This window comes from Bos taurus, chromosome 2, assembly GCF_002263795.3.
Source record: "Bos taurus isolate L1 Dominette 01449 registration number 42190680 breed Hereford chromosome 2, ARS-UCD2.0, whole genome shotgun sequence".
NCBI classification, from domain to species: domain Eukaryota; kingdom Metazoa; phylum Chordata; class Mammalia; order Artiodactyla; family Bovidae; genus Bos; species Bos taurus.
This window is the reverse complement of record NC_037329.1, coordinates 133,439,472-133,464,131: the sequence shown is the minus strand read 5'-3', so window position 1 is coordinate 133,464,131 and position 24,660 is coordinate 133,439,472. Positions and strand designations below refer to the sequence as shown.

Genomic DNA, 24,660 nt, shown 5'->3' with positions numbered 1-24,660 from the left:
GACTTCACTTTCACTTTCCACTTTTATTGCAGAAGGAAATGGCACCCACTCCAGTGTTCTTGCCTGGAGAATCCCAGGGACAGGGCAGCCTGATGGGCTGCCGTCTACGGGGTCGCACAGAGTCGGACACGACTGAAGCGACTTAGCAGCAGCAGTAGCAGGCACAAAACCAAATTTAGGTTCAAAGCAAGAACGGCAAACTCAGGAAGCAGAGATCACAAGCTGATGGTCCTCAGGCCACACCTGCTTGCAGGCGTCTCACAGGTCTCACAGCGATGTCGTTGTTTACATTTGAAGTCATGGCTAACTTTTTAAAACACGGACCCTTTATCATACAAATCCAGATTTCCTACCTCTTTCAATAATTCACAAGATCAGCTGGAGCCAGTGATTGATCCCTTTATAGCTGGGTCACACACCCTTCTCAACCAGCATACTTGACTCATTTTATGTTACTTGCCTGGCCCCCATGGTCATGTATCTTTGTAATCCTAGAAAAGACCTCTGCAGCTCTCTATACGAGAGGCTGATAAACCATAGCCCCAATTCAGCCCACTGTATTTGTGAATAAATCTGACTGGACCACAGCTGTGCGCATCCATTCACATACTGTCTGTGGCTGCTTTCACAGTGCAAAGTCAGAGTTTAACAGAGCCTGGATGGTCAGCAAATTATCTCCTGTGTAGCCTGTTACAGAGAAAGTCACCAATCCCTGCTCTATGCCATCCCTTCTCCATCATTCCACGGGTCAGTCACGAGCCTACCTCAAAATAAGGGCCAGAAACAGGCCCACCACTCTTACCTGGGACACAGCGCACGCCTCATCTGGATTCTCCAAACGCAGGAGAGAAAATTCAATCAGGACTTTACAGGCTGCTGCCACAGACTGAAGTTGATTCCGGGGAACTGAGAAAGGAATAAGCTTTACTTAACCTCAGACTGCTATAGTGCACTTCAGCCTCACAGTCAATGAACCAAGTAAGTTTTGAGCTCCGTATGTCCAACATTCCCAGTATCTTTCTCAGAATCAACAATCCATCAGGCAAACAAAGGCAACTTGGCACTGATGATCATGAATCGTTTCTAGATCCATTTATCCTGTATTTACTAGAAATTAAGACAATTATAATAGGAAATACATCACAGGAAGTAACAAGCACTTCAAATATGTTAATCCATTTAATCCTCAAACTGATGCTATGAGATAGATATTGTTAACCTCTTCTCTTTAAAAAAAAGAAATAGGAAAAGTAAACCATAGAAAGGTTAAATGATTTGCCTAAGTCATGCAGCTAGAATCAAATCCAGATGTCTGGCTCTAAAGTTCATGCTGTTACCCACTAGAATATACTACCTCTCCTTTCTGTTTCTGCAGTGGGCTTCCCATTCAAAGGTGCTCCAAGCTAGAAGTGACTCTTACACTGGTGGCCAATGCCTAGAATAAACAGCACTGGACACCGAAAGACTACTCAGCAACCCTCCAACTTCCTTTCACTTTGCTTGCTTAGCAGATTATTTAAGTAAACAAATAATTCGAATTCTTCAGAACTACATGAATCAGGCTTGGGGGAGAAAATGAAAATGCTAAGTATCAGAAATATTGGAAAGTAAGAGACTGGTTACTTTAGGGGGAGAAAAGCTTAAAAGATGGGGAACTGAAGTTGAAATCCCTTCATATACCAGAGAACACAAAAGGAGAATTTAATCCCTCACCAAAACCAAATAAGGAAGACAGCCTTGGTCAGTGGCTGCTAACCCCAGCTCAGCATCCCCACCTAACCTTCCAATCCCATCCATCCCCCCGAAATTAGCACATTAGTAATTACATGTGTAAAATCGATAAGAAGGCAAGGGAAGTTAACTTAATGGTTATGAAATAGAAGTCCAAACCAAACAGTTTTTAAATCCCTTTTGGCTGGCCTCGGTAAAGGACCTTCCAAAGCCTTATCAAACTGACAGTTGTCTCCACTCTTGGATGAACAGGTTAGAACGGAAATACAGGCGTCATTAACAGCTTGTTCAGGCAAGAGGACACACAATTCCCCGTTCACCAGCCCTTAAAAGGGGATGGCAAGAGCGCAATACTTACTGAGGCTACAAACTGTCGTGATATAGTGTGTGGAAAGCGCGACAAAGGAGGAGTAGAAGGGCTCGTACTGCTTCTCGTGCTGCAGGATTTCGGATTCGCTGCAACGAAACCAACATTTACTCAGTGCTTACTACAGGCCAGGTGCTCCACCCCTCTACAGGCCTTACTTACTCCTCGTAGCAATGCTACTTGGTAGGCCCTGTTACCATCCCTATATTCAAACTGAGAAAGTGGAGCTTAGAGGTACCAGACTTAGTAAGTGGCAAAGGCTAACAAACAGGAAACACATTACACTCACTTAGAATTAAAGAAATACAAGTAAAAATCCAATAGGATACCATTGTGTCCTGTATTGATACTTAACAAAGACCAAAAGCTAACAATGCCACAAGCCGGTCAAAAGAGGGTAGGGCAGGGTACTCAAAACACTGTTAGTGGGAATAACGCCTTTTGAAGACCAAACAAGGCCAGTCCACAACACAGCAACTTAAAAAGAATAAACATTTCAAGGGAAGAAATCATCTGATGGGTGCTAAAATCCAAAATTCTTCAGGTACCAGAGTCCTCCACCCCACTCGCCACATCCACAGGATATATAGTTAGATCACGACAAAGTGATTTTTAACCACTCCCTTATCTTTACCAGAAGAAATGGCCTCTTCAGTGAAAATCTGGAGCCCAGCTATGTCTAAAAGCTGGATACGTTAATGTCATTCTCTTTACTGCATTAGATGCTAATCACAACCCATGAAACAAGGCGGCAAAGAAAAACACTAAAATGTATGTTCTTAAATGGAAAAAAGAGAGCAATGTGCTTTAAAAGCTTCCACAGTTAATTCTCCAACAAGAACTATCAGCCTAGGAAGGGAAACGTAAACAGAGTCTAGACTCAGTTCACTTGCCAAATCGACATGGGGGCCAAAAAGCAAGTTCCATGTCTTGAAGGTGCTAACGTGAGTGATGAATCACCTCAAACAGCACTTCCCTATTTGGGAATTCATCAAGGAAAAATAGGTATTATCAAAGATCGGTTCCTTATCTTGGAATAACTCCCTCACTAAGAAAAACATTTATGGCGTACCTATGATGTGCAAGAATCTTCCTGCCCAGCAAGGATCATTTCTCCCTACTTGTCAGATGGACAAAAGAAAGGAAACAAAATCCTTAAAACATCAAGCAACCCTCAAAGTTCACGGGGCCATCACACTGGTGGGAGCAGGGGGAGTCCCACCACACCCAGAAGAGAGAGCTCCCCACCCCTGCTTCTACCTCCTAGGAAGAGCTGTTCCTTCACTCCCATCCTGACACCCTGCATTCATAGTTCTAAGGTTCCCCCACCCTGTAATTTGATGGATTTTATGAAGAACTTCCCTTCTCTGCTTTACTTCAGAACTTCAGAGCTGCTTACTGCCACCCCCCGCCCCCCATGTTTTTCAACTGGACAGGTTTACCACGACCAAGAGAATCACTGCTGAGCCAAAGAAGGAACTCACTCTGCCGCTTCCCTTCTCATTCTGATGATAAAACACATCCAAAACACAGGAGTCAACACATTAATTGCGTGGTTCAAGGCTGCCACATTATGATTAAACAAACCCTTCTTCTTGCCACCAGGGGTTTCCCTGGTGGCTCAGAGGTTAAAGCGTCTGCCTGCAATGCGGGAGACCCGGGTTCGATCCCTGGGTCGGGAAGATCCCCTGGAGAAGGAAATGGTAACCCACTCCAGTATTCTTGCCTGGAGAATCCCATGGACAGAGGAGCCTGGCAGGCTACAGTCCACAGGGTCGAAAAGAGTTGGACATGGCTGAGCGACTTCACTTCACTTCTTCCTGCCCTAGTTATACAACTGCCTTATTCCAATCAAGAAACAATAATACCCTCTAGGGAAAGATGGAGGTGGACAAAAGGAGAAAAAATGAGCAGAGGGCTCTTGAGCTCCACTCACAATGTGCTTAGGGCAAGGAAGGATAAACCTGGGAAAACTCGTTTTTAAAAGACTTAAAGGGGAGAGTAGGTAGGTGGCCATGTGGCCCAAAGGACAACGTCCTATCTTCTGATCCTGAAGAAATGTGTGTGTGTGAGGAACCTAGCAAAGAAGTGTCGTCTCCCTTTTTGACCCCACCCTCATTCCCTGAGAGCCTGACAGACACCAGGTCACCAGAGGAGACAAAGAAATGTAAAAATGGAACAGAGAGCAAGACATTAAGAAGAAAGGCGAAGAATGCAGAAATTGAAGGCAACTATGACACAAAAGAAAATCAAGGGACATGAAGGTGAAAATATTTCTCCTCCAGGCAGTCATGCTACTTTCCTTAAACATGTACCTCGCCTAACAAACTCTGCAACAAAGTACCACAGAGCCTGAAAACTGCTGAAAGGACAAGGAATCTGAAGCAATTATATTCCATTTTAAAGTAAAATTACATACCAATTAAAAATAAATGCAATGCAGAGTACAAAGGAAAATAGCACTTAAGCAGCCGGGTCGGAAAAACCCAACTTGACATGTAAGTGAAAAAGAACTAGCCAGGGTCCAGGAAGAGTGAAAAAGCGTGATGGGCAAAATACAGACTGCAGGCTCACTGCCGCTCTCCCTCTTGCTGTCTCGTCACTAAGCTGTGTCTGACTCTGTGACCCCAAGGACTGTAGCCTGTCAGGCTCCTCTGGGATTTTCCCAGGCAAGACTACTGGAACGGCTGCCATCTCCTTCCCGGGGACCTTCCCCACGCCCCCGCACCGGCAGGCGGGCTCCTCACCACTGAGCCACTGCTAGCTGTGTCTCTGCCGTCAACGGGGGACACTCGGAGCCCTTTCCCCTCACCAGAATCACCAACTCCCAAGCATAGAGTCCACTGGGTTTGTTTCAAGACACACTTATAAACAAGCACAACAAATTAATGAGATACAGGAAACATTTTTTTAAATATAGGTTTAATGAACATCTACTGTGTGTCACACAAGTGAAAACTTTCACATGCCTCTCTCACACTCTCAGCAAACCTGTAGCGAACGGGATACTGAGACGTGGAAACATGACCTAATCTCACAACTAACTACAGGCTTCTCACTCGGGAGCTGGCTTCTCTTCTGTAGGTCATTCACAAACTCAGCTGATGATGGCACCAAGGTACCCCTTTCTCCCTCTCAAGATTTTTAGAAAATGACTGTGCATTATCTAATGGGGATGTTACTAACAGCTTCTGCCTTCCCAAGTAGGTCTTCTTGGTCTAAGTTTCATCAAATAGCTGGGAGGCAGAGACTCGAGGAGGCTTATCATTAAGAAAGGCAGGACAGCCTAGGAAGGACTGGCTCAGGGCAGTGAGTGAAAGTCGCTAATTCATGTCTGACTCTCTGCATCGCCATGGACTGTACAGTCCATGGAATGCTCCAGGCCAGAATATCGAAGTGGGTAGCCTTTCCCTTCTCCGGGGGATTTCCCAACCCTGGGATCAAACCCAGGTCTCCCGCATTGAAGGCATATTCTTTACCAGCTGAGCCACAAGGGAAGCCCAAGAGAAAGGGACTTTTCTTTTTAAATTTACAAAGATTCATAAAATTATTCAATGACAACCATGCTCACCAGCATATCCTGCACAGAGTTAAGAAAGGAATTCTGTATTTGATAGCACATACAGTTACAAAAAAGCAAAATGGCTGTCTGGGGAGGCCTTACAAATAGCTGTGAAAAGAAGAGAAGTGAAAAGCAAAGGAGAAAAGGAAAGATATAAGCATCTGAATGCAGAGTTCCAGAGAATATCAAGAAGAGATAAGAAAGCCTTCCTCAGCAATCAATGCAAAGAAATAGAGGAAAACAACAGAATGGGAAAGACTAGAGATCTCTTCAGGAAAATTAGAGATACAAAGGGAACACTTCATGCAAGGATAGGCTCAATAAAGGTCAGAAATGGTAGGGACCGAACAGAAGCAGAAGATATTAAGAAGAGGTGGCAAGAATACACAGAAGAACTGTACAAAAAAGATCTTCATGGCCCAGGTAATCACAATGGTGTGATCACTCACCTAGAGCCAGACATCCTGGAATGTGAAGTCAAGTGGGCCTTAGAAAGCATCACTATGAACAAAGCTGGTGAAGGTGATGGAATTCCAGTTGAGCTATTTCAAATCCTGAAAGATGATGCTGTGAAAGTGCTGTACTCAATATGCCAGCAAATTTGGAAAACTCAGCAGTGGTCACAGGACTGGAAAAGGTCAGTTTTCATTCCAATCCATAAGAAAGGCAATGCCAAAGAATGTTCAAACTGCCATACAATTACGATCATCTCACATACTAGCAAAATAGTGCTCAAAATTCTCCAAGCCAGGCTTCAGCAATACGTGAACCGTGAACTTCCTGATGTTCAAGATGGTTTTGGAAGAGGCAGAGGAACCAGAGATCAAATTGCCAACATCCGCTGGATCATGGAAAAAGCAAGAGTTCCAGAAAAACATCTATTTCTGCTTTATTGACTATGCCAAAGCCTTTGACTGTGTGGATCACAATAAACTGTGGAAAATTCTAAAAGAGATGGGAATACCAGACCACCTGACCTGCCTCTTGAGAAATCTGTATGAAGGTCAGGAAGCAACAGTTAGAACTGGACATGGAACAACAGACTGGTTCCAAATAGGAAAAGGAGTACATCAAGGCTGTATATTGTTACCCTGCTTATTTAACTTATATGCAGAGTACATCATGAGAAACGCTGGACTGCAAGAAACATAAGCTGGAATCAAGATTTCCGGGAGAAATATCATTAACCTCAGATATGCAGATGACACCACCCTTATGGCAGAAAGTGAAGAGGAACTCAAAAGCCTCTTGATGAAAGTGAAAGTGGAGAGTGAAAAAGTTGCCTTAAAGCTCAACATTCAGAAAACTAAGATCTTGTCATCCGGTCCCATCACTTTATGGGAAATAGATGGGGAAACAGTGGAAACAGTGTCAGACTTTATTTTTGGGGGCTCCAAAATCACTGCAGATGGTTATTGCAGCCATGAAATTAAAAGACGCTTACTCCTTGGAAGGGAAGTCATGACCAACCTAGATAGCATATTGAAAAGCAGAGACATTACTTTGCCAACAAAGGTTCATCTAGTCAAGGCTATGGTTTTTCCTGTGGTCATGTATGGATGTGAGAGTTGGACTGTGAAGAAGGCTGAGCACCGAAGAACTGATGCTTTTGAACTGTGGTGTTGGAGAAGACTCTTGAGAGTCCCTTGGACTGCAAGGAGATCCAACCAGTCCATTCTGAAGGAGATCAGCCCTGGGATTTCTTTGGAGGGAATGATGCTAAAGCTGAAACTCCAGTACTTTGGCCACCTCATGTGAAGAGTTGACTCATTGGAAAAGACTCTGATGCTGGGAGGGATTGGGGGCAGGAAAAGGGGACGACAGAGGATGAGATGGCTGGATGGCATCACTGACTCAATGGACTTGAGTCTGAGTGAAGTCCGGGAGTTGATGATGGACAGGGAGGCCTGGTGTGCTGCGAGTCATGGAGTCGCAAAGAGTCGGACACGACTGAGCGACTGAACTGAACAGTTACATTTTTAATTACACTAATTAAGCCTACATACAGCATGTGCTCCATTAAGCTAGTTTTAGTTTCATTTCTGGTCTAGAAAAGTAAAGGTATTTAAAAGATTTTTAATCTTTACTACTAAAAGACATGCTATCAACAAGCAGCAGAAATGAAGTCCGCTTTAAGTAAACTCAGATTATCTTTTTCTTTTAAAAAACTACTTTTGAGAGTTGTTGTTCAGTCGCTCAGTCTTGTCCGACTCTTTGTGACCCCACGGACTGTAGCAGGCCAGCCTTCCCTGTCCATCACCATCACCCTGTCCATCATCATCACCACGAGTTTGCTCAAACTCAGGTCCATTGAATTGGTGATGCCATCCAACCATCTCATCCTCTGTTGTCCCCTGCTCCTCCTGCCTTCAGTCTTTTCCAGCTTCAGGGTCTTTTCTAATGAATCAGCTCTTTGCATCAGGTGGCCAAAGTATCAGAGCTTCAGCTTCAGCATCAGACCTTGCAATGAATATTCAGGACTGATTTCCTTTAGGATTGACTGGTTTGATCTCCTTGCAGTCCAAGGGACTCTCAAGAGTCTTCTCAAACACCACGGTTCAAAAGAATCAATTCTTTGGTGCTCAGTTTTCTTCATAGTCCAACTCTCACATCCATACATGACTACTGGAAAAACCATAGCTTTGACCAGACAGACCTTTGTTGGCAAAGTAATGTCTCAGCTTTATAACCGACTATCTAGGTTTGTCATAGCTTTACTTCCAAGGAGCAAGCTCCTTTAATTTCATGGCTGCAGTCACCATCTGCAGTGATTTTGGAACCTAAGAAAATAAAGTCTGTCACTGTTTCCATCGTTTCCCCATCTATTTGCAATGAACTGATGCCTCCCAATTTATCCATGCTAATCCCTCCTTTGTTTCAGTTTGGTTACAAAGTCAAACTTAACAAACAGGGTTCAGGGAATTCCCTGGAGGTCCAGTGGTTAGGACTCTGTGATTTCACCGCCAAGGACCCAGGTTCTCTCGTGTGGTGTAGCCAAACAACAAAAACGAAACAGGGTCTGGACCTCAGAATATTTCATCTGCCTTCTCTTCAAACCAAAGGTCAATTCCAACTATGCTAAGTCTCTTCAGTCGTGTCCAACTCTGTGCGACCCCATAGACGGCGGCCCACCAGGCTCCCCTGTCCCTGGGATTCTTCAGGCAAGAACACTAGAGTGGGCTGCCATTTCCTTCTCCAATGCATGAAAGGGAAAGGTGAAAGTGAAGTTGCTTAGTCATGTCCGACTCTTCTCGACCCCATGGTCTGCAGCCTACCAGGCTCCTCCGTCCATGGGATTTTCCAGGCAAGAGTACTGGAGTGGGGTGCCATTGCCTTCTCCAATTCCAACAATAAAGGTATGAAAAAAGAGACAGATAGTAGAATGGCGGAGTACTGAGGAATCTCAGAGCATGTTTCATCATCCCCAAAAGTTAAAAAGGGAGGAATTCAGTGAATGAGCAAGCCACCAGATAGGAAGTAAGAGCTGACATGATGGAGCTAGGACACCAAAAGGGGGTGGGGGCGGGGTGTGGAGAGAGAAGCAGAGAGCAGTAGGCTGTAACAGAAAATAGAAGGTCCCTGGAGGCAACGAAGAAAAACTCGGGAGGCATAACAATAGAAAGGAACACAGGACTGTGGGGGAGCAGGGACCACAGATGTGAAAGCAAAGCAGCAACCGGCGCAGAAAAGCTCCAAAACCTCCAGGCAGCCAGGGAAGGGCCCCACGGTGTCTGCGCAGGGCTGGCTCTGACCTAGTCCTACACTCAGTAGCCGTACTTTGGCATTCAAGAAATAATTCCTCAATTCTGACCTTTTTTTTTTTTTTTGGAAAGGCAAATAAAACCTTTGAGAAACAGGATATTGATAGCAGGGTATTAATCGTTATGCTCTAAACCAGGGGTTGGCAAACTATCACCCACAGGTCAAATCTAGCCAGTCACCCCGCTCTGTTCAGGCCATATTTAAGAATAGTTTTACATGTGTCTTTATGGCTGGGGGCGGGGAGGGGGGGGGATGAAAAGAATATTTTGTGATATGTACATGTCATATGAAATTCACAGGTGAGCCCATAAATAAAACTTTGGACACAGCCACGCCCATTTATTTACATAACGCATATGGCAGCTTCGTCACACAATGACTCAGTGGACTAGTGCATACATCCCTCTTACGGCCCACAAATTAAATCTACCCTGACTCTTTACAGAAGAAGTGTGCTGGTCTCTGCTCTACACCAAACTGAGCACTTGATACGTTTAGGCTGTGTTTAACCGTAAAGAACGTGTGAGCCAGATATTTCTTCTGGAAATTACAGAACCACGTGACAGCAAACCAATCGACACTCCCATGTGCAAGAGTCTGAAAAGATGGAGGGAGGGAGGGGAAGAGAGAGAGTAGCTGCTTTCTGTGGAAAAAGGACCTCTCAGACAATAAGTGCAACCTTAAGATCATATTGCTCTGAGAGAGCCTGAAGAGGACACACTGCTGTGTTCCAAAGCTGACTGAGCCACAAAAACCAGCACAGAGACTTCAAGGGTCTCACCTTCCAATAAAAAGATGTGCTACTCAACAGCAATCAGTTTGGACTTCTCTTCTAAACCATGAAGAGAGGTCTCACTAGCATCTGCAAACACAGGCAACTCTTGATTATCTTAGCTACACAGAGTGCAAGAGAGACCCCTATCACTTATTTGGCAAAATTCAAACCTACCTTGATGTATTTCGTTTTGGCTTCTTCTACAGGTGGAAGGGAGCTGCTTAACTATTACAGTTTAAAAGACACAGGCCCCGAATACTGGATGTATGGGAGTGTGTCAACAAATGACTTTATAACTTACAGCTTATGTCCATAAAAACATAAGAGTAAGTGCTCTAAAAAGAGTGGAACACTGTCCATTTTAAGTAACATGGCAAGTATAATTTGTGAAAATACCATTAATCCAAATGTTGACAACAGTTATATAAAGAGGCTACATAATTTGAGAGCAGTATTTTTGATATCTGTTTACATCTTCTGAACCTTCCTGGCTTAATAATTAGACAGGAAAATCCATCTGAAAGGTAACTGTGAAGTTACTAAACCAAACCATTATTTTAATCTAATTTATTTTTTAAACCGCATCCAAAGTAGCACAAAGGTAACAATAAACACTGCAGTAGACCACCTGTCAAATCATGGGCCTCCCTTGAGAAACAAACAGCAATTTCTAACCTTCTGGATAACATGTAGGTAATCCTCTTGTTGGCAGGAAGCTAAAATGAGCCAGTAAGCAACTGCGGAAAGTTGCTGAAGTCACATTTGGCTAGAAAAATGAAAGTGAGACTGGCTTTAAAGGCAGGTCTACTACTAAACTAACGAGAGACCGCTCTGAGCAAGGTTAAGAAAGGAAAAGCCAGGCACTCTGGTTATTCCTGGCCTTGTATGACACAACTCGCATAATCTAAGACTCTCAAAAGGGCAAACATGTTAACAGCTAACCAATAAACAGTCCTGATGGTAAGAGCCTGAACATCCTTTAGTTGAGAGGCAGTGAGAGTATGCGGTGTCAGGGAGGAAATGACCTCTGAGAATAACACTAACATGGTTTTAATCAAAGACCGTTACAGTAATAATATACCATAAATGCAACCTGGAAAAAAAAAAAAAAGAGTCATCAATACCTAGAGCACAAACAGCACGTGCCCCGAGTGATTACTGCAGCACGGAGACCGTTACTAAATTGTGTGGTAGGTCCCAGATTTAAACCCCGCGGCTCCGCTCCAGCCCAGGCCAGGGGGATGAGCGCGGACGAGAAATGCAAACTCATCGGAGCTTTGACCTTAACAGAGCGGGCAGCCCCGAAGGCAGACCCCTCCCAGGGAGACGCGTCCCGCAAAATTACTCCCAGCCCGGCCGGCCGCGCCCTCCCGAGAAGTCGTCCTCAGAAGTTTTGCTCGGGGGGGGAAACTGAGGCACGGAGTACTCGCCCGGGCTGGCGGAAGGAAGGCCAGACAAGCCTTCGACTCGCGGGGCCGGGGAGCCCGGATGTCGGGGCCGCGGCCGGGGCGTCCCGGAGCCGCAGGAGGCAGTCGGGAAGCGGGGGGCACGCACCCTCCGGCACGACCTCCCATCCCCCTCCCGGCACCCGCCCCGCCGGCGCCGCCGCCCGGTACCTCTCGATGACTGAGGCCACCAGCTGCGGCAACTCCTTCATCTCGAAGGCGGAATAGGACGCGGACAGCAAGGGCCGCACCGCCACCTCCCAGCCCGGGGTCGTGTCTCCCGCCGGGGCTGGGGCGCCAACCGCCGGCGCCACAGCCGCCGCCTCTTCGCCGCCGCTCGTCGCCATCTTCCGTCGTACTCCTGCGGCTCCCTCCGGGGGCTTGCCACCGGCCCAGCGCCGCCTCCCGTGAGGGGGCGGAAATGACGCGACATGCGCGTCAGAGGGCGCGACGCGGTCGCCGGCCAAAATACGCAACGCGGGAGGCCGGCTTCCCTCCTTTCTCGCAAGGGAAGCGTGGCGCGGCCGGGAGGCCGCGGGGCGGGGCATAGGGCGGAGAGGGGGCGGGGTAGGTCGTAGGGAAGGGCGCGGGGTCGGGGGGGGGGGGGTGGTGTCGAGGGGCTGCGCATGCGCAGGACGCAGCGCTCCGGAAAGCGGTGGCAGTGTTAAGCTCTGGACCTGCGCGCTGGAAGTCCTGCCTGAAGTACGGGACTGCGTGGTTTCGGTGGGCACCCCAGAGAGGTGAGTTTGGAGCATGGTTATCAGTTGGCTAGACCGAGGCTTCGAAGTAGACCTGCATTCGGCGAGTATGACGCCCCCGGCTCAAGACAGCCAAGAAGAAGAGGAGGTCGTAGCCTAATCAAGCTCACCGGCTTCACCTCCCGGATGGCCCCCAGTAGTTGCAGCACAGCGCGACACAGCTCGCCTAGCTCTTTCTCCTCGCATCGCCTCCTGCTATCGTTGCAATCACCAGGCCTTACTGCTTTTCGCACTGAACCCTCTTCTATGTTTTGATTACCCTCATAAGTAAGATTACCAGCTCGCCTTTGCATCACTCTGTGATTTACCGTGTAAGGCCCCCTTCCCCACCTTTTTCTACCAGCAAAGCAAGAATATAAACTTTTCCCTCTCATAATTTTGTTTCTAGTTGTGGCCTTTTCTTCTCCACCTAGACAAGTTCCTTTAGCTTTTGTGGTAAAGCTGGTTTAGAACCTATCGCTCGGCCGTGTCCGACTCTTTGCGACCCCATGGGCTGCAGCCCACTAGGCTCCTCCGTGGGATTTTCCAGGCAAGCGTACTGGAGTGGGTTGCCATTTCCTTCTCCAGGGGATCTTCCCCACCCTGGGATCGCACCCCGGTCTCCCGCATTGCAGGCAGACGCTTCACCACCTGAGCCACCAGAGAACCCCTATGATAACCTACTGCCTTCCAGTATATAGGATATCATATATGCATTACCAAAACAAAACATTTTCCTTTTAAACCTTCAGATAGCTGTGATGAAAAATAAAAATTTCTGTTCCTCAAAATTTCTCTGTAAAACAGGATGTATCTTATGCGTATCTGTGTGTCTTATAGAACAGTAATGATGGTGGATATGTTTCCTTGTGTTGCAGTTTCCTTGTTTGCCCAGTGGAGATGATGCAGGGCCCTACCAAGTTCACTAGGCTGTTGCAAACATCAAGATCGTTTATGCACACGTTTTTAGAGAGAAATAAACCATTATGCAAAATGCCCTTATGTTAATAGCAGCTACTAGGGATTACATTAGATCCCTTTGGGTACAGAACTTCCTCTACTGTAGCTGGTTTGGTGGTGCTGAATTCTTTTTGCTTATCTGTACAGTTTTTTTCCTCTATCAAATCTGAATAAGAGTCTTCTGGATAGAGTATGCTTTGCTGTAGGTTTTCCTCCTTTAAGTATTGTGCCACTCTTTTCCTGACCTGCAGAGTTTCTGCTGTAAAATCAGCTGATAGCCTTATGGGAATTCCTTTGTATATTATTTGTTGCTTTTAATATTCTCAATCTTCAATTTTTGTCCTTTTGGTTACATTGTATCTTGGTGGATATCTCTGTGGGTTAATCTCCTGGACAGCACTTCCAGACTTGTGTGACTGTTTCCTTTCCCAGGTTAGGGAACTTTTCAGCTATTAGCTCTTCAAATATTTTTCTCAGGCCCTTTCTCTCTCTTCTTCTGGGACTCCTATAATGCGAATATTTTTGCAACAACATGGATTTTGCAACAACAAGAGATGATCGTACTAAGTGAAGTAAGTCAGAAAGAAAAAACCAAATACCATATGATATCACTTACATGGGGAATCTAAAATATGACATACAGGCTTCCCTGGCAGTCCATTGGTTAAGACTGTGTTCCCAATGCAAGGGGGTGGGGGGATTGATCCTTGGTTGGAGAACTAAGATCCCACATACTGCTCAGAACAGCCAAAAATAAATAATCAGTTCAGTCGATTAGTTGTGTCCAACTCTTTGCTACCGCATGGACTGCATCATGCCAGGCTTCCCTTGTCCATCACCAACTCCCGGAGCTTCCTCAAACTCATGTCCATCTCGTTGATGATGCCATCCAACCATCTCATCCTCTGTCATCCCCTTCTCCTCCTGCCTTCAATCTTGCCCAACATCAGGGTCTTTTCCAGTGAGTCACTTCTTCACATCAGGTGGCCAAAGTATTGGAGTTTCAGCTTCAGCCTCAGTGCTTGCAATAAATATTCAGGACTGCTTTCCTTTAGGATGGACTGGTTGGATCTCCTTGCAGTCCAGGGGACTCTCAAGAGTCTTCAACACAGTGTTCAAAAGCATCAGTTCTTCAGTGCTCAGCTCTCTTTATGGTCCAACTCTCACATCCATACATGACCACGGGAAAAACCCTAGCTTTGAGTAGACAGACCTTTGTTGGCAAAGTAATGTCTCAGCTTTTTAATATGCTGTCTAAGTTGGTCACAGCTTTTCTTCCAAGGAGCAAGCATCTTTTAATTTCATGCAGTCACCATCTGCAGTGATTTTGGAGCCCCCAAAAATAAGTCTCTCACTGTTTCCATTGTTACTCCATCTATTTGCCATGAAGTGATGGGACCAGATGCCATGATCTTAAGTTTTCTGAATGTTGAGTTTTAAGCCAACTTTTTCATTCTCCTCTTTCAAGAAGCTCTTTAGTTCCTTGCTTTCTGCCATAAGGGTGGTATCATCTGCATATCTGAGGTTATTGATATTTCTCCCAGCAATCTTGATTCCAGCTTGTGCTTCATCCAGCCTGGCATTTTGCATGATGTACTCTGCATTTAAATTAAATAAGCAGGGTGACAATATACAGCCTTGACATACTCTTTTCCTAATTTGAAACCAGTCTGTTCCATGTCCAGTTGTAACTGTTGCTTCTTGACCTGCATACAGATTTCTCAGGAGGCAGGTAAAGTGGTCTGGTATTCCCATCTCTTGAAGAATTTTTCCAGTTTGTTGTGATCCACACAGTCAAAGATTTTAGCATAGTCAATAAAGCAGATGTTTTTCTGGAACTCTCTTGGTTTTTCAATGATCCAGCGGATGTTGGCAATTTGATCTCTAGTTCCTCTACCTTTTCTAAATCCAGCTTGAACATCTGGAAGTTCACAGTTCACTTATTGCTGAAGCCTGGCTTGGAGAATTTTGAGCATTACTTTACTAGCGTGTGAGATGAGTCCAATTGTGTGGTAGTTTGAGCATTTTTTGGCATTGCCTTTCTTTGGGATTGGAATGAAAACTGACCTTTTCCAGTCCTGTGGCCACTGCTGAGTCTTCCAAATTTGCTGGCATATTGAGTACAGCACTTTCACAGCATCTTTCAGGATTTGAAATAGCTCAACTGAAACTCTATCACCTCCACTAGCTTTGTGTGTAGTGATGCTTCATAAGGTCCACTTAATAAATAAATAATAAGTAAAAATGAATTTTTCAATAAAACAGACTCACAGACATAGAGAACAGACTTGTGGTTGCAGGGGCGGGGCAGTATGGGAGAAGGATGGATTGGGAGTTTGGAATCAGTAGATGTTAGATGCAAACTATCACATATAGAATGAGCAAACAAGGCCCTACTGTATAACGTAAGGAACTGTATTCAATATCCTGTAATAAAACATAATAGGAAATTTTTTTAAATAATAATTTCTTGCTCTGTGTATCGATTCTCCTCCCAAGTTCTTTCATCATCTTTACCATCATTGCTCTGAACTGAAAAGAATGTGAACATTTATCCACAGGGAATACTATGCATATTTTTGCTGATAAAAAGTGATCTGGGTTCCAGATCTAAGAGGGAAAAGCAGTTTGACTTAAGGAAAGGTAGGCAGACCTTGCTGGCCCTCTTGTATGTGCATTCTTGGTAGACAACGTCAAGCCCCAGGCCCATAGTCCACCGAAATCAAAAAATCTTCACAAGACCTGTAGACCCGGTTTGAATATCCTGAAATCCCTGAATTTCTCCCCCAGCATTGGGAAGAATACCTTCTGTCTCTGCTCTGTGTAGTCATGTCCGATTCTTTGCTACCCCAGGGACTGTGGTCCGCCAGGCTCCTCTGTCCATGGGATTCTCCAGGCCAGAATACTGGAGTGGGTTGCTATGCCCTCTCCAGGGATCTTCCAACCCAAGGTTCGAACCCAGGTCTCCCACACTGCAGGCAGATATCTTTACCATCTGAGCCACTGGGGAAGCCTTTTATTCCTGGTGTAATACTGATAAGTTGGTACCCAATCTAGGTTGGTTGATCAATCTAGGCTTTTTGTAAGGAAAGACCTATTTTACATTAGAAATAAAATTCAGTCAAGACAAGGCCAGTTTTGGAGGAAAACCTGGCTTCAGAGTTAACAGTAGGGACTTTCCTTTAGTGTCTGACTTATATTAGTGTCTTACTTAATATAACAGCAGATTTTATAAAAAATACAAAAAATAAAAGATGGTAAAAGAAACCTTTCTGTAACACAATAAATAGTGCCCTATTGCAACATACAGAATTAGAGTCCTAAAGAGAAGGCTGGACCAAGCATTTTTTAGTGGCTTTTGGGAGACTAATTTTATTTTACACAAAGAACAAAGTTAATCTGCAAAGGTTATCTTAGAGAGGTTTCAGGAAATAATAAAAAATCAAATGATCCTGCTTGCCTGCATCGCCTTCATCTGCTGCAGCTGGAAGACAGTAAAAAGGCAAACAGACTATCACAGGGAGATTTGCACCTATACATAAACATATTTTAAATTCTTTTTTTAATATCTTGGGCTTACAGATTTGAAGAATGCATTCTAAGGTAATGACCTTTCACTATAAATACCACATTAATTTCAGTATTGGAGGTTTGTTCTTGTGTTCATAACAAAGATTTGGAATGGCATCCACATTCTAAATGTAGACAAGGAAAGAAACAGGGTAGGGACTTCACTGGAGCTTCCAGTGGTTACGACTCCACGCTTCCGCTGCAGGGGGCACAGGTTCAGTACCTGGTCAGGGAACTAAGATTCCACATGCCTCACAGCCCAGCCAAAAAAAGTAAATCAGAGGGGTTTCTGATTCGTCAAATGATTTTTATATTCCTCAGATCTGCTCTTGCCGTTCTTGAGGATTTACATTCAGCAGAGTTTTGGACCATCGCATTGAGAGACTGGAGGGAAGATAAAACAAAGGGGAAGATATCAACACTTGGGGAATCCTTAGTACTCTTCTTATAATCTCTCTATAAGTCTGAAATTGTATCAAAATAAGAATTTTTAAAAAACACATTTGTAAACACTTTTCTTTGTAATTGGAAAACACGGCTATCATCTGTTGTTCAGTCGCTCAGTTGTGTCCGACTCTTTGCGACCCCGTGGACTGCAGCACGCCGGGCTTCCCTGTCCTTCTCGATTTCCCAGAACTTGCTCAGGCTCATGTCCATTGAGTTGGTGAGTGGGAGTATAATGGCGTGGCGGGCTCTTAACAGAGGAGTGTACATGAAGTCTGGGAGGAGTGGAGTCAAACGGTTGTACGTTCGCACTGCTGGGGCGTGCGGAGGGGCGCCTGGGCCTGCAGAAGTGCGAGATCTAGTCTCTCGTGCCCATACACGTCCCTGACAAAGTCATGGATGGAATATCACACCTCCTAGTCTAAGTCCCTAATGACCAAGCCAACTTACAATAGCATTTCAACTTAGTTTCCAGGCTTTTTCATAGGAGAGAATATATATTCCAACTTGCAGTCATGAGTAGTCTATTCCTCTTAGCAATTTGTCTTCACGGTCATCAATAAACTGGCATTCTGGTTATCAGTTTTCTAGCCTAGGTTATCTTACCACAGTACATGGGATGTATAATATCACCAAAACTATAAAGTATGATGGAGATTATATGAGTAGGTGTGCCTTTGAAGTGTATTTTTGCTCTCGTCACTTGCATCCTTTCAGATTGCATGTTAGGCACCAGTACTCAAGAGTGTGCTTCAGGGAATTCTGTGGTGGTCCAGTGGTCGGAACTGCACACTTCCATCCCAGGGGGCATTGTTCAGTCCCTGGTTGCGACAGATCCCACAAACTGCACACTCAGCCAAACAAAAAAAAAAGGAGTGTGCCTCACGGTAAGTCTGTAGGTGGGGTCTCCTGCATTGCAGGTGGCATCTGAGCCAGCGGGAAAGCCCAGTTTTACAAAGATGCCTTTATAAATGCGCTCGGTCTCTACCGGAATAGGCATGTTCCCCGCGTCAGCAATCAGAAATTTAGATGAGCCCTAGGACTTTTCGGAAAATGGCTTCTTGGTGGGAGATCAGTCTCAGCTAACATCACACCAAACTCCTTAAAAGATGAGGAGGCGGGTGTACACATTCTTTACTATAAAAGATGGAAAATACAAAAGAGACTTACCTAAAAGAGTATTCAGTTGATCTCATAAAAATCCTCAATGGAATAACACTTAAGAATTTCAGAGAACAGTCTCCTCAGTAAGTGGTGCTGGGAAAACTAGACAGCTACATATAAAAGCATAAAAGTAGAACACTCCTAACACCATATACAAAAATAAACTCAAGATGGATTAAAGACCTGAATGGAAGTCTGGGTACTATAGAACTCTGAGGAGGAAAGCAGGCAGAACACTCTGACGCAGATCACAGCAAGGTCTTTTCTGACCCACCTCCTGCACTTGTTCAGCCGCTCAGTCGTGTCCAACTCTTTGTGACCCCGTGGACTGCAGCACGCCAGGCTTCCCTGTCCTTCACCATCTCCCTACATTACCCCCTACAGTAATGAAAATTAAAACAAATATACAAATGAAACCTAAGTAAAAACTTTTACACAGCAAAGGGAACCATAAACAAAATGAAAAGACAACCCTCAGTATGGGAGAAAATATTTGCAAATGAAGTAATTGATAAGGGATCAATCTCCAAAATACATAAATATCTCATGCAGTTCAATATCCAAAAACAAAAAAAAAAAATCAATAAAAAAAATGGGCAGAAGGGAATTCCAGTGGTTAGAGGCGTCCACACTTCCGCTGCCGAGGGCGTGGGTTCAGTCCCTGGCTGAGGAACTAATACCCCACGAGCTGCAGGGAAGGGTCAAAAAGAAAAGGATGCAAACTCTAAACAGACATTTCTCCAAAGAAGACATACATATGGCTATAAAGCACAAGAAAAGACATTCAACATCATTCATTATTAGAGAAATGTAAATTAAAGCTACAGTGAGGCATCACCTCACACCAGGCAGAATGGCCACCAATGCCATTTCAGCAACACGGATGGACCTAGAGATGGTCACACTGACTGGAGGAGTCAGACAGAGAAGGGAAACACCATACGACAGCCCTTACATTAATATGTGGGACCTAAAAGGAAATGATACAAATGAACTTACTAACAAAACAGAGTGACTCACAGAGAACAAATTTACATTTGCCGGCGGGGAGGATGGGGGCGAGGGATAGTTAGGGAGTTTGGGATGGATGTGTGCACACTGCTGCATTTAAAATGGATAACCAACAAGGACCTGCTGTATAGCACAGGGAACCTGGTCTATGTTATATGGCAGCCTGGCAGGGAGGGGCATTTGGGGGAGAATGGATGCGTGTGTGGCTGACTCCCGTCACTGTCCACCTGAAACCATCACAACCTTGTTCATCAGCTGTACCCTGATGCAAAATAAAAAGTGTAAATTAAAAAAGAAGAATGACCATCAAAAAATCTACAAACAATAAATGCTGGAGAAAGTGAAAGTGGCTCAGTCATGCCTGAACCTTTGTGACCCCATGGACTGGGGGGTCTAGAGAATAGGGAACCCTCCTACGTTGCTGGTGGAACGTGAACTGGCACAGCCGCTGTGGAGAACAGCACGGAGGGTCCTTAAAAGCCTAAAAACAGAACTGCCGTGTGATCCAGCCATCCCACTCCTGGGCACGTCTGAGAAAACGATGGTTCACAAAGATACACACACCCAGTGCCCACTTCAGCACTGTTCCCGACAGCCAGGACATGGGAGCGGCTTAAATGTCCAAGAGCAGAGGACTGGCTACAGGCGGTGCGTGACAGACAGCGGGACACCGCTCAGCCATAAAGAGACAGAATACCGCCGTGTGCCTCGACACAGGTGGGCCCAGAGACTGTCATGCCGACTGAAGAAAGACAAAGACATTCATGACATCACCTTTACGTGGGATGGAAAAAAACAGGGTACAAACGAACTTCCACAAAACAGAGTTAGGGAAACAGACTCACGTTTACCAGGGGCAAGGGAGGGAGGGACAACTTGGGAGCCTGGATGGACAAATACCACTGCTGTACATAAAATACAACAGATAACCAATAAGAACCTGCTGTGTAGCACAGGGAACTCTACCCAATACTCTGTAATGGCCAATGTGGGAAAAGAATGTAAAAGAGCAGATATATGTATAACTGACTCATTTTGCTGAAACTAACACAGCATTGTAAATCAACAATACTCTAATTAAAAAAAAGTTTCAACCCTGTGACCACTAAAAAGAGTGGGAGAGATCCATGATCTGTTAGATAAGAAAATCAAGTGGCAGAATATTATGTTGTCTGAAGAGATGCATACCAAACTGTTGGAGAAGGAAATGGCAACCCACTCCAGTATTCTTGCCTAGTAAATCCTGTGGACAGAGGAGCCTCGTGGGCTGCCGTCTATGGGGTCTCCCAGAGTCGGACACAACTAAAGCGACTTAGCAGCAGCAGCAGCAGCATACCAAACTGTTCAGTAGGTCACGTAAGTTCAGTTCAGTCACTCAGTTGTGCCCGACTCTTTGCGACCCCATGAACCGCAGCACGCCAGGCTTCCCTGTCCATCACCAACTCCCGGAGTCCACCCATGTCCATTGAGTCAGTGATGCCATCCAACCATCTCATCCTGTCATCCCCTTCTCCTGCCCTCAATCTTTCCCAGCATTGGGGTCTTTTCAAATGAGTCAGCTCTTCACATCAGGTGGCCAAAGTATTGGAGTTTCAGCTTCAACATCAGTCCTTCCAAAGAACACCCAGGACTGATCTCCTTTAGGATGGACTGGTTGGATCTCCTTGCAGTCCAAGGGACTCTCAAGAGTCTTCTCCAACACCACAGTTCAAAAGCATCAATTCTTTGGCGCTCAGCTTTCTTCACAGTCCAACTCTCACATCCATACTTGACTATTGGAAAAACCATAGCCTTGACTAGATAGACCTTTGTTGACAAAGTAATGTCTCTGCTTTGTAATATGCTGTCTGGGTTGGCCATAACTTTCCTTCCAAGGAGTGTCTTTTAATTTCATGACTGCAGTCACCATCTGCAGTGATTTTGGAGCCCAGAAAAATAAAGTCAGCCACTGTTTCCCCATCTATTTCCCATGAAGTGATGGGACTGGATGCCATGATCTTAGTTTTCTGTATGTTGAGCTTTAAGCCAACGTTTTCACTCTCCTCTTTCACTTTCATCAAGAGGCTCTGTAGTTCCTCTTCAATTTCTGCCATAAGGGTGGTGTCATCTGCATATCTGAGGTTAATGATATTTCTCCCAGCAATCTTGATTCCAGCTTGTGCATCTTCCAACCCAGCATTTCTCATGATGTACTCTGCATAGAAGTTAAATAAGCAGGGTGACAATATACAGCCTTGACGTACTCCTTTCCCTATTTGGAACCAGTCTATTGTTCCATGTCCAGTTCTAACTGTTGCTCCCTGACCTGCATACAGATTTCTCAAGAGGCCGGTCAGGTGGTCTGGTATTCCCATCTCTTTCAGAATTTTCCACAGTTTATTGTGATCCACACAGTCAAAGGCTTTGGCACAGTCAACAAAGCAGCTGTTTCTTTTGTGGACTCTCTTGCTTTTTTGATGATCCAGCAGATGTCGGCTATTTGATCTCTGGTTCCTCTGCCTTTTCTAAAACCAGATTGAACATCAGGAAGTTCATGGTTCATGTATTGCTGAAGCCTGACTTGGAGAATTTCAAGCATTACTTTACTAGCGTATGAGATGAGTGCAATTGTGCGGTGTTTGAGCATTCTTTGGCATTGCCTTTCTTTGGGATTGGAATGAAAACTGACCTTTTCCAGTCCTGTGGCCACTGCTGAGTTTTCCAAATTTGCTGGCATAATGAGTGCAGCACTTTCACAGCATCATCTTTCAGGATTTAAGATAGCTCAACTGGAATTCCATCACCTTCACCAGCTTTGTTCATAGTGATGCTTTCTAAGGCCCACTTGACTTCACATTCCAGGATGTCTGGCTCCAGGTGAGTGATCACACCATCGTGATTATCTGGGTCATGAAGATCTTTTTTGTACAGTTCTTCTGTGTATTCTTGCCACCTCTTTCTTAATATCTTCTGCTTCTGTTAGGTCCATACCATTTCTGTCCTTTATTGAGCCCATCTTTGCATGAAGTGTTCCCTTGGTATCTCTAATTTTTTTGAAGAGGTCTCTAGTCTTTCCCATTCTGTTGTTTTCCTCTATTTCTTTGCATTGATCGCTGAGGAAGGCTTTCTTATCTCTCCTTGCTATTCTTTGGAACTCTGCATTCAAATGGGTGTATCCTTCCTTTTCTCCTTTGCTTTTCGCTTCTCTTCTTTTCACAGCTATTTGTAAGGCCTCCCCAGACAGCCACTTTGCTTTTCTGCATTTCTTTTTCTTACCTCTAGGCAAAAGAGGGTTGGGGAAAGTGCTGAAGGGGGAGAGTTGCCTTAATATTTTGGGGACATTGCTTCAATTATTTTTAACTTCTATAGTCTTTTAAAATAAAAAACTTAGCAGCAAAAATTGAAGCAGTTCACTTTTTTTTTTTTTTTTTTTTGGCCACATGGAGTGGCATATGAGATTGTAGTTCCCCAAGCAGGGATTAAACCCACACTCCCTGCAGTGGTAGCTCAGAATCTTAACTGCTGGACCACCAGGGAATCCTCAGTGTACATTTTATAAAATAAAAGTGCACAGAATGCCATCTACCTTATTTTGAATATTGTCAAATAATGATTGACAAGAATGATAACTGTCAATATTTGAATATTGGACTTTGAGTACGAGTAATCAAAGTTCTTTTACTTTACGTAAGAACATATAAATATAAGATCAGAAAGATGCGTTCCTTTCTTTCTCTTGGCCACGCTGTATGGCACACAGGATCGGAGCTCCCTGACCAGGGTCGACCTGCATCCCCTGCCGTGGGGGTGCAGCGTCTTCACCACTGGACCCGCAGGGAAACCCCTCAGTCCCCATGTTGATTTTATGAGCATTTTGTAAAAAGTGGTAAAGTAGGTCTGTCAGAGCTCCAGGCACAACAGGAAAAGGTGGGTTAGGACGACCTCTTGGCGTTTCAATCCGTGTAAGAATTCCTTACTACAGGGAGCTCAGCCTGGTGCTCTGTGACGACCCAGACGGCGGGATGCACAGTAGGGGAGTTCGGCTGAGGAGTAAGCATACACATAGCGGATCCGCGCTGTTGCCCGGCACAAACCCACAACCCTGCAAAGCGACTATCCTCCAATTTAAGATAAATTTAAATATATATATATATATATAAGAACTCCATAGGAAATCATCAAAGGCACTGTAGAAACTTAAGAAACGAAGGACACATGTCCTAAGGCTTCTGCGAAGAAGGTGTAACCATTCGGGGACCTGTTTAGTCAAGTGGCCACTTCATGCTTAGGACCATGAGGAATTCAGAAAACAGTCTGACCATCCCTGGGAGGCGAAGAATGACTGAAATAACAAAATATGAGGATACATCATTCAGGAAATTGTGTGGTTAGTAGCCAGGAAACTTGGAGGTCCTGGGTAGCCAAAGTCAACAGGGAAGGCTTTATGGAGTTTAGATTTCAGACAAACCAGATTCTGAGAGGGGAAGAAAGCATTCCAAATAAAAAATAGATCCAGGACCTTAAAACAAAATTTTAAGTGAACAGAAAGCTATAAGTAATATTTGGGATAATCCTGATAATTGTAGCTTATGCAATAGTGCTTAGTCATTCAGTCGTATCTGACTCTCTGCAACGCCATGGGCGGTAGCTCTCCAGGCTCCTTTGCCCATAGGGATTCTCCAGACAAGAATACTGGAGTGGGCTGCCATGCCTCCTCCAGGGATCCTCCCAACCCAGGGATCAACCCCAGGTCTCCCACACTGCAGGCAGATTCTTTACCATCTGAGCCACCAGGGAAGCCCTATGTGAAAGTCGCTCAGTCGTGTCCGACTCTTTGTGACCCCACGGACTGCAGCCTGCCACGCTCCTCTCAGCCCACCAGGCTCTTCTGTCCATGGGATTCTCCAGGCAAGAATACTGGAATGGGGGGCCATGTCCCCCTCCAGCAGACCTTCCCAGCATAGGGATTGAACCCAGGTCTCCCGCATTGCAGGTGGATTCTTCACCACCTGAGCCACCAGGGAAGCCCAAGAACACTGGAGTGGGTAGCCTATCCCTTCTCCAGGGGGTCTTCCCCACCCAGGAATTAAACCAGGGTCTCCTGAATTGCAGGTGGATTCTTTACCAGCTGAGCCACCAGGGAAGCCCAAGAA

The 24,660-nt window shown here is 45.0% G+C and overlaps 1 protein-coding gene across 5 annotated transcripts in view; it reads right to left on the bottom strand.

Moving 5' to 3' along the window:
• The window catches only part of UBR4 (ubiquitin protein ligase E3 component n-recognin 4), a 137,398-nt gene extending 125,373 nt beyond the window's left edge, over positions 1 to 12,025 (bottom strand). For 4 of the 5 annotated variants that reach the window (XM_059893321.1, XM_059893328.1, XM_059893325.1 and 1 more), the window contains exons 1-3: positions 11,814 to 12,025; positions 2,090 to 2,187; positions 803 to 906 (exon numbers count right to left, since the gene is read on the bottom strand). In XM_059893321.1, coding sequence (XP_059749304.1) covers positions 803 to 906; positions 2,090 to 2,187; positions 11,814 to 11,989 — 378 coding nt within the window. In that variant the 5' untranslated portion in view covers positions 11,990 to 12,025. The remainder of the gene's footprint in view (positions 1 to 802; positions 907 to 2,089; positions 2,188 to 11,813) is intronic. The other variant, NM_001205792.1, reaches the window with a different exon arrangement.
• Positions 12,026 to 24,660: the final 12,635 nt, after the last annotated feature.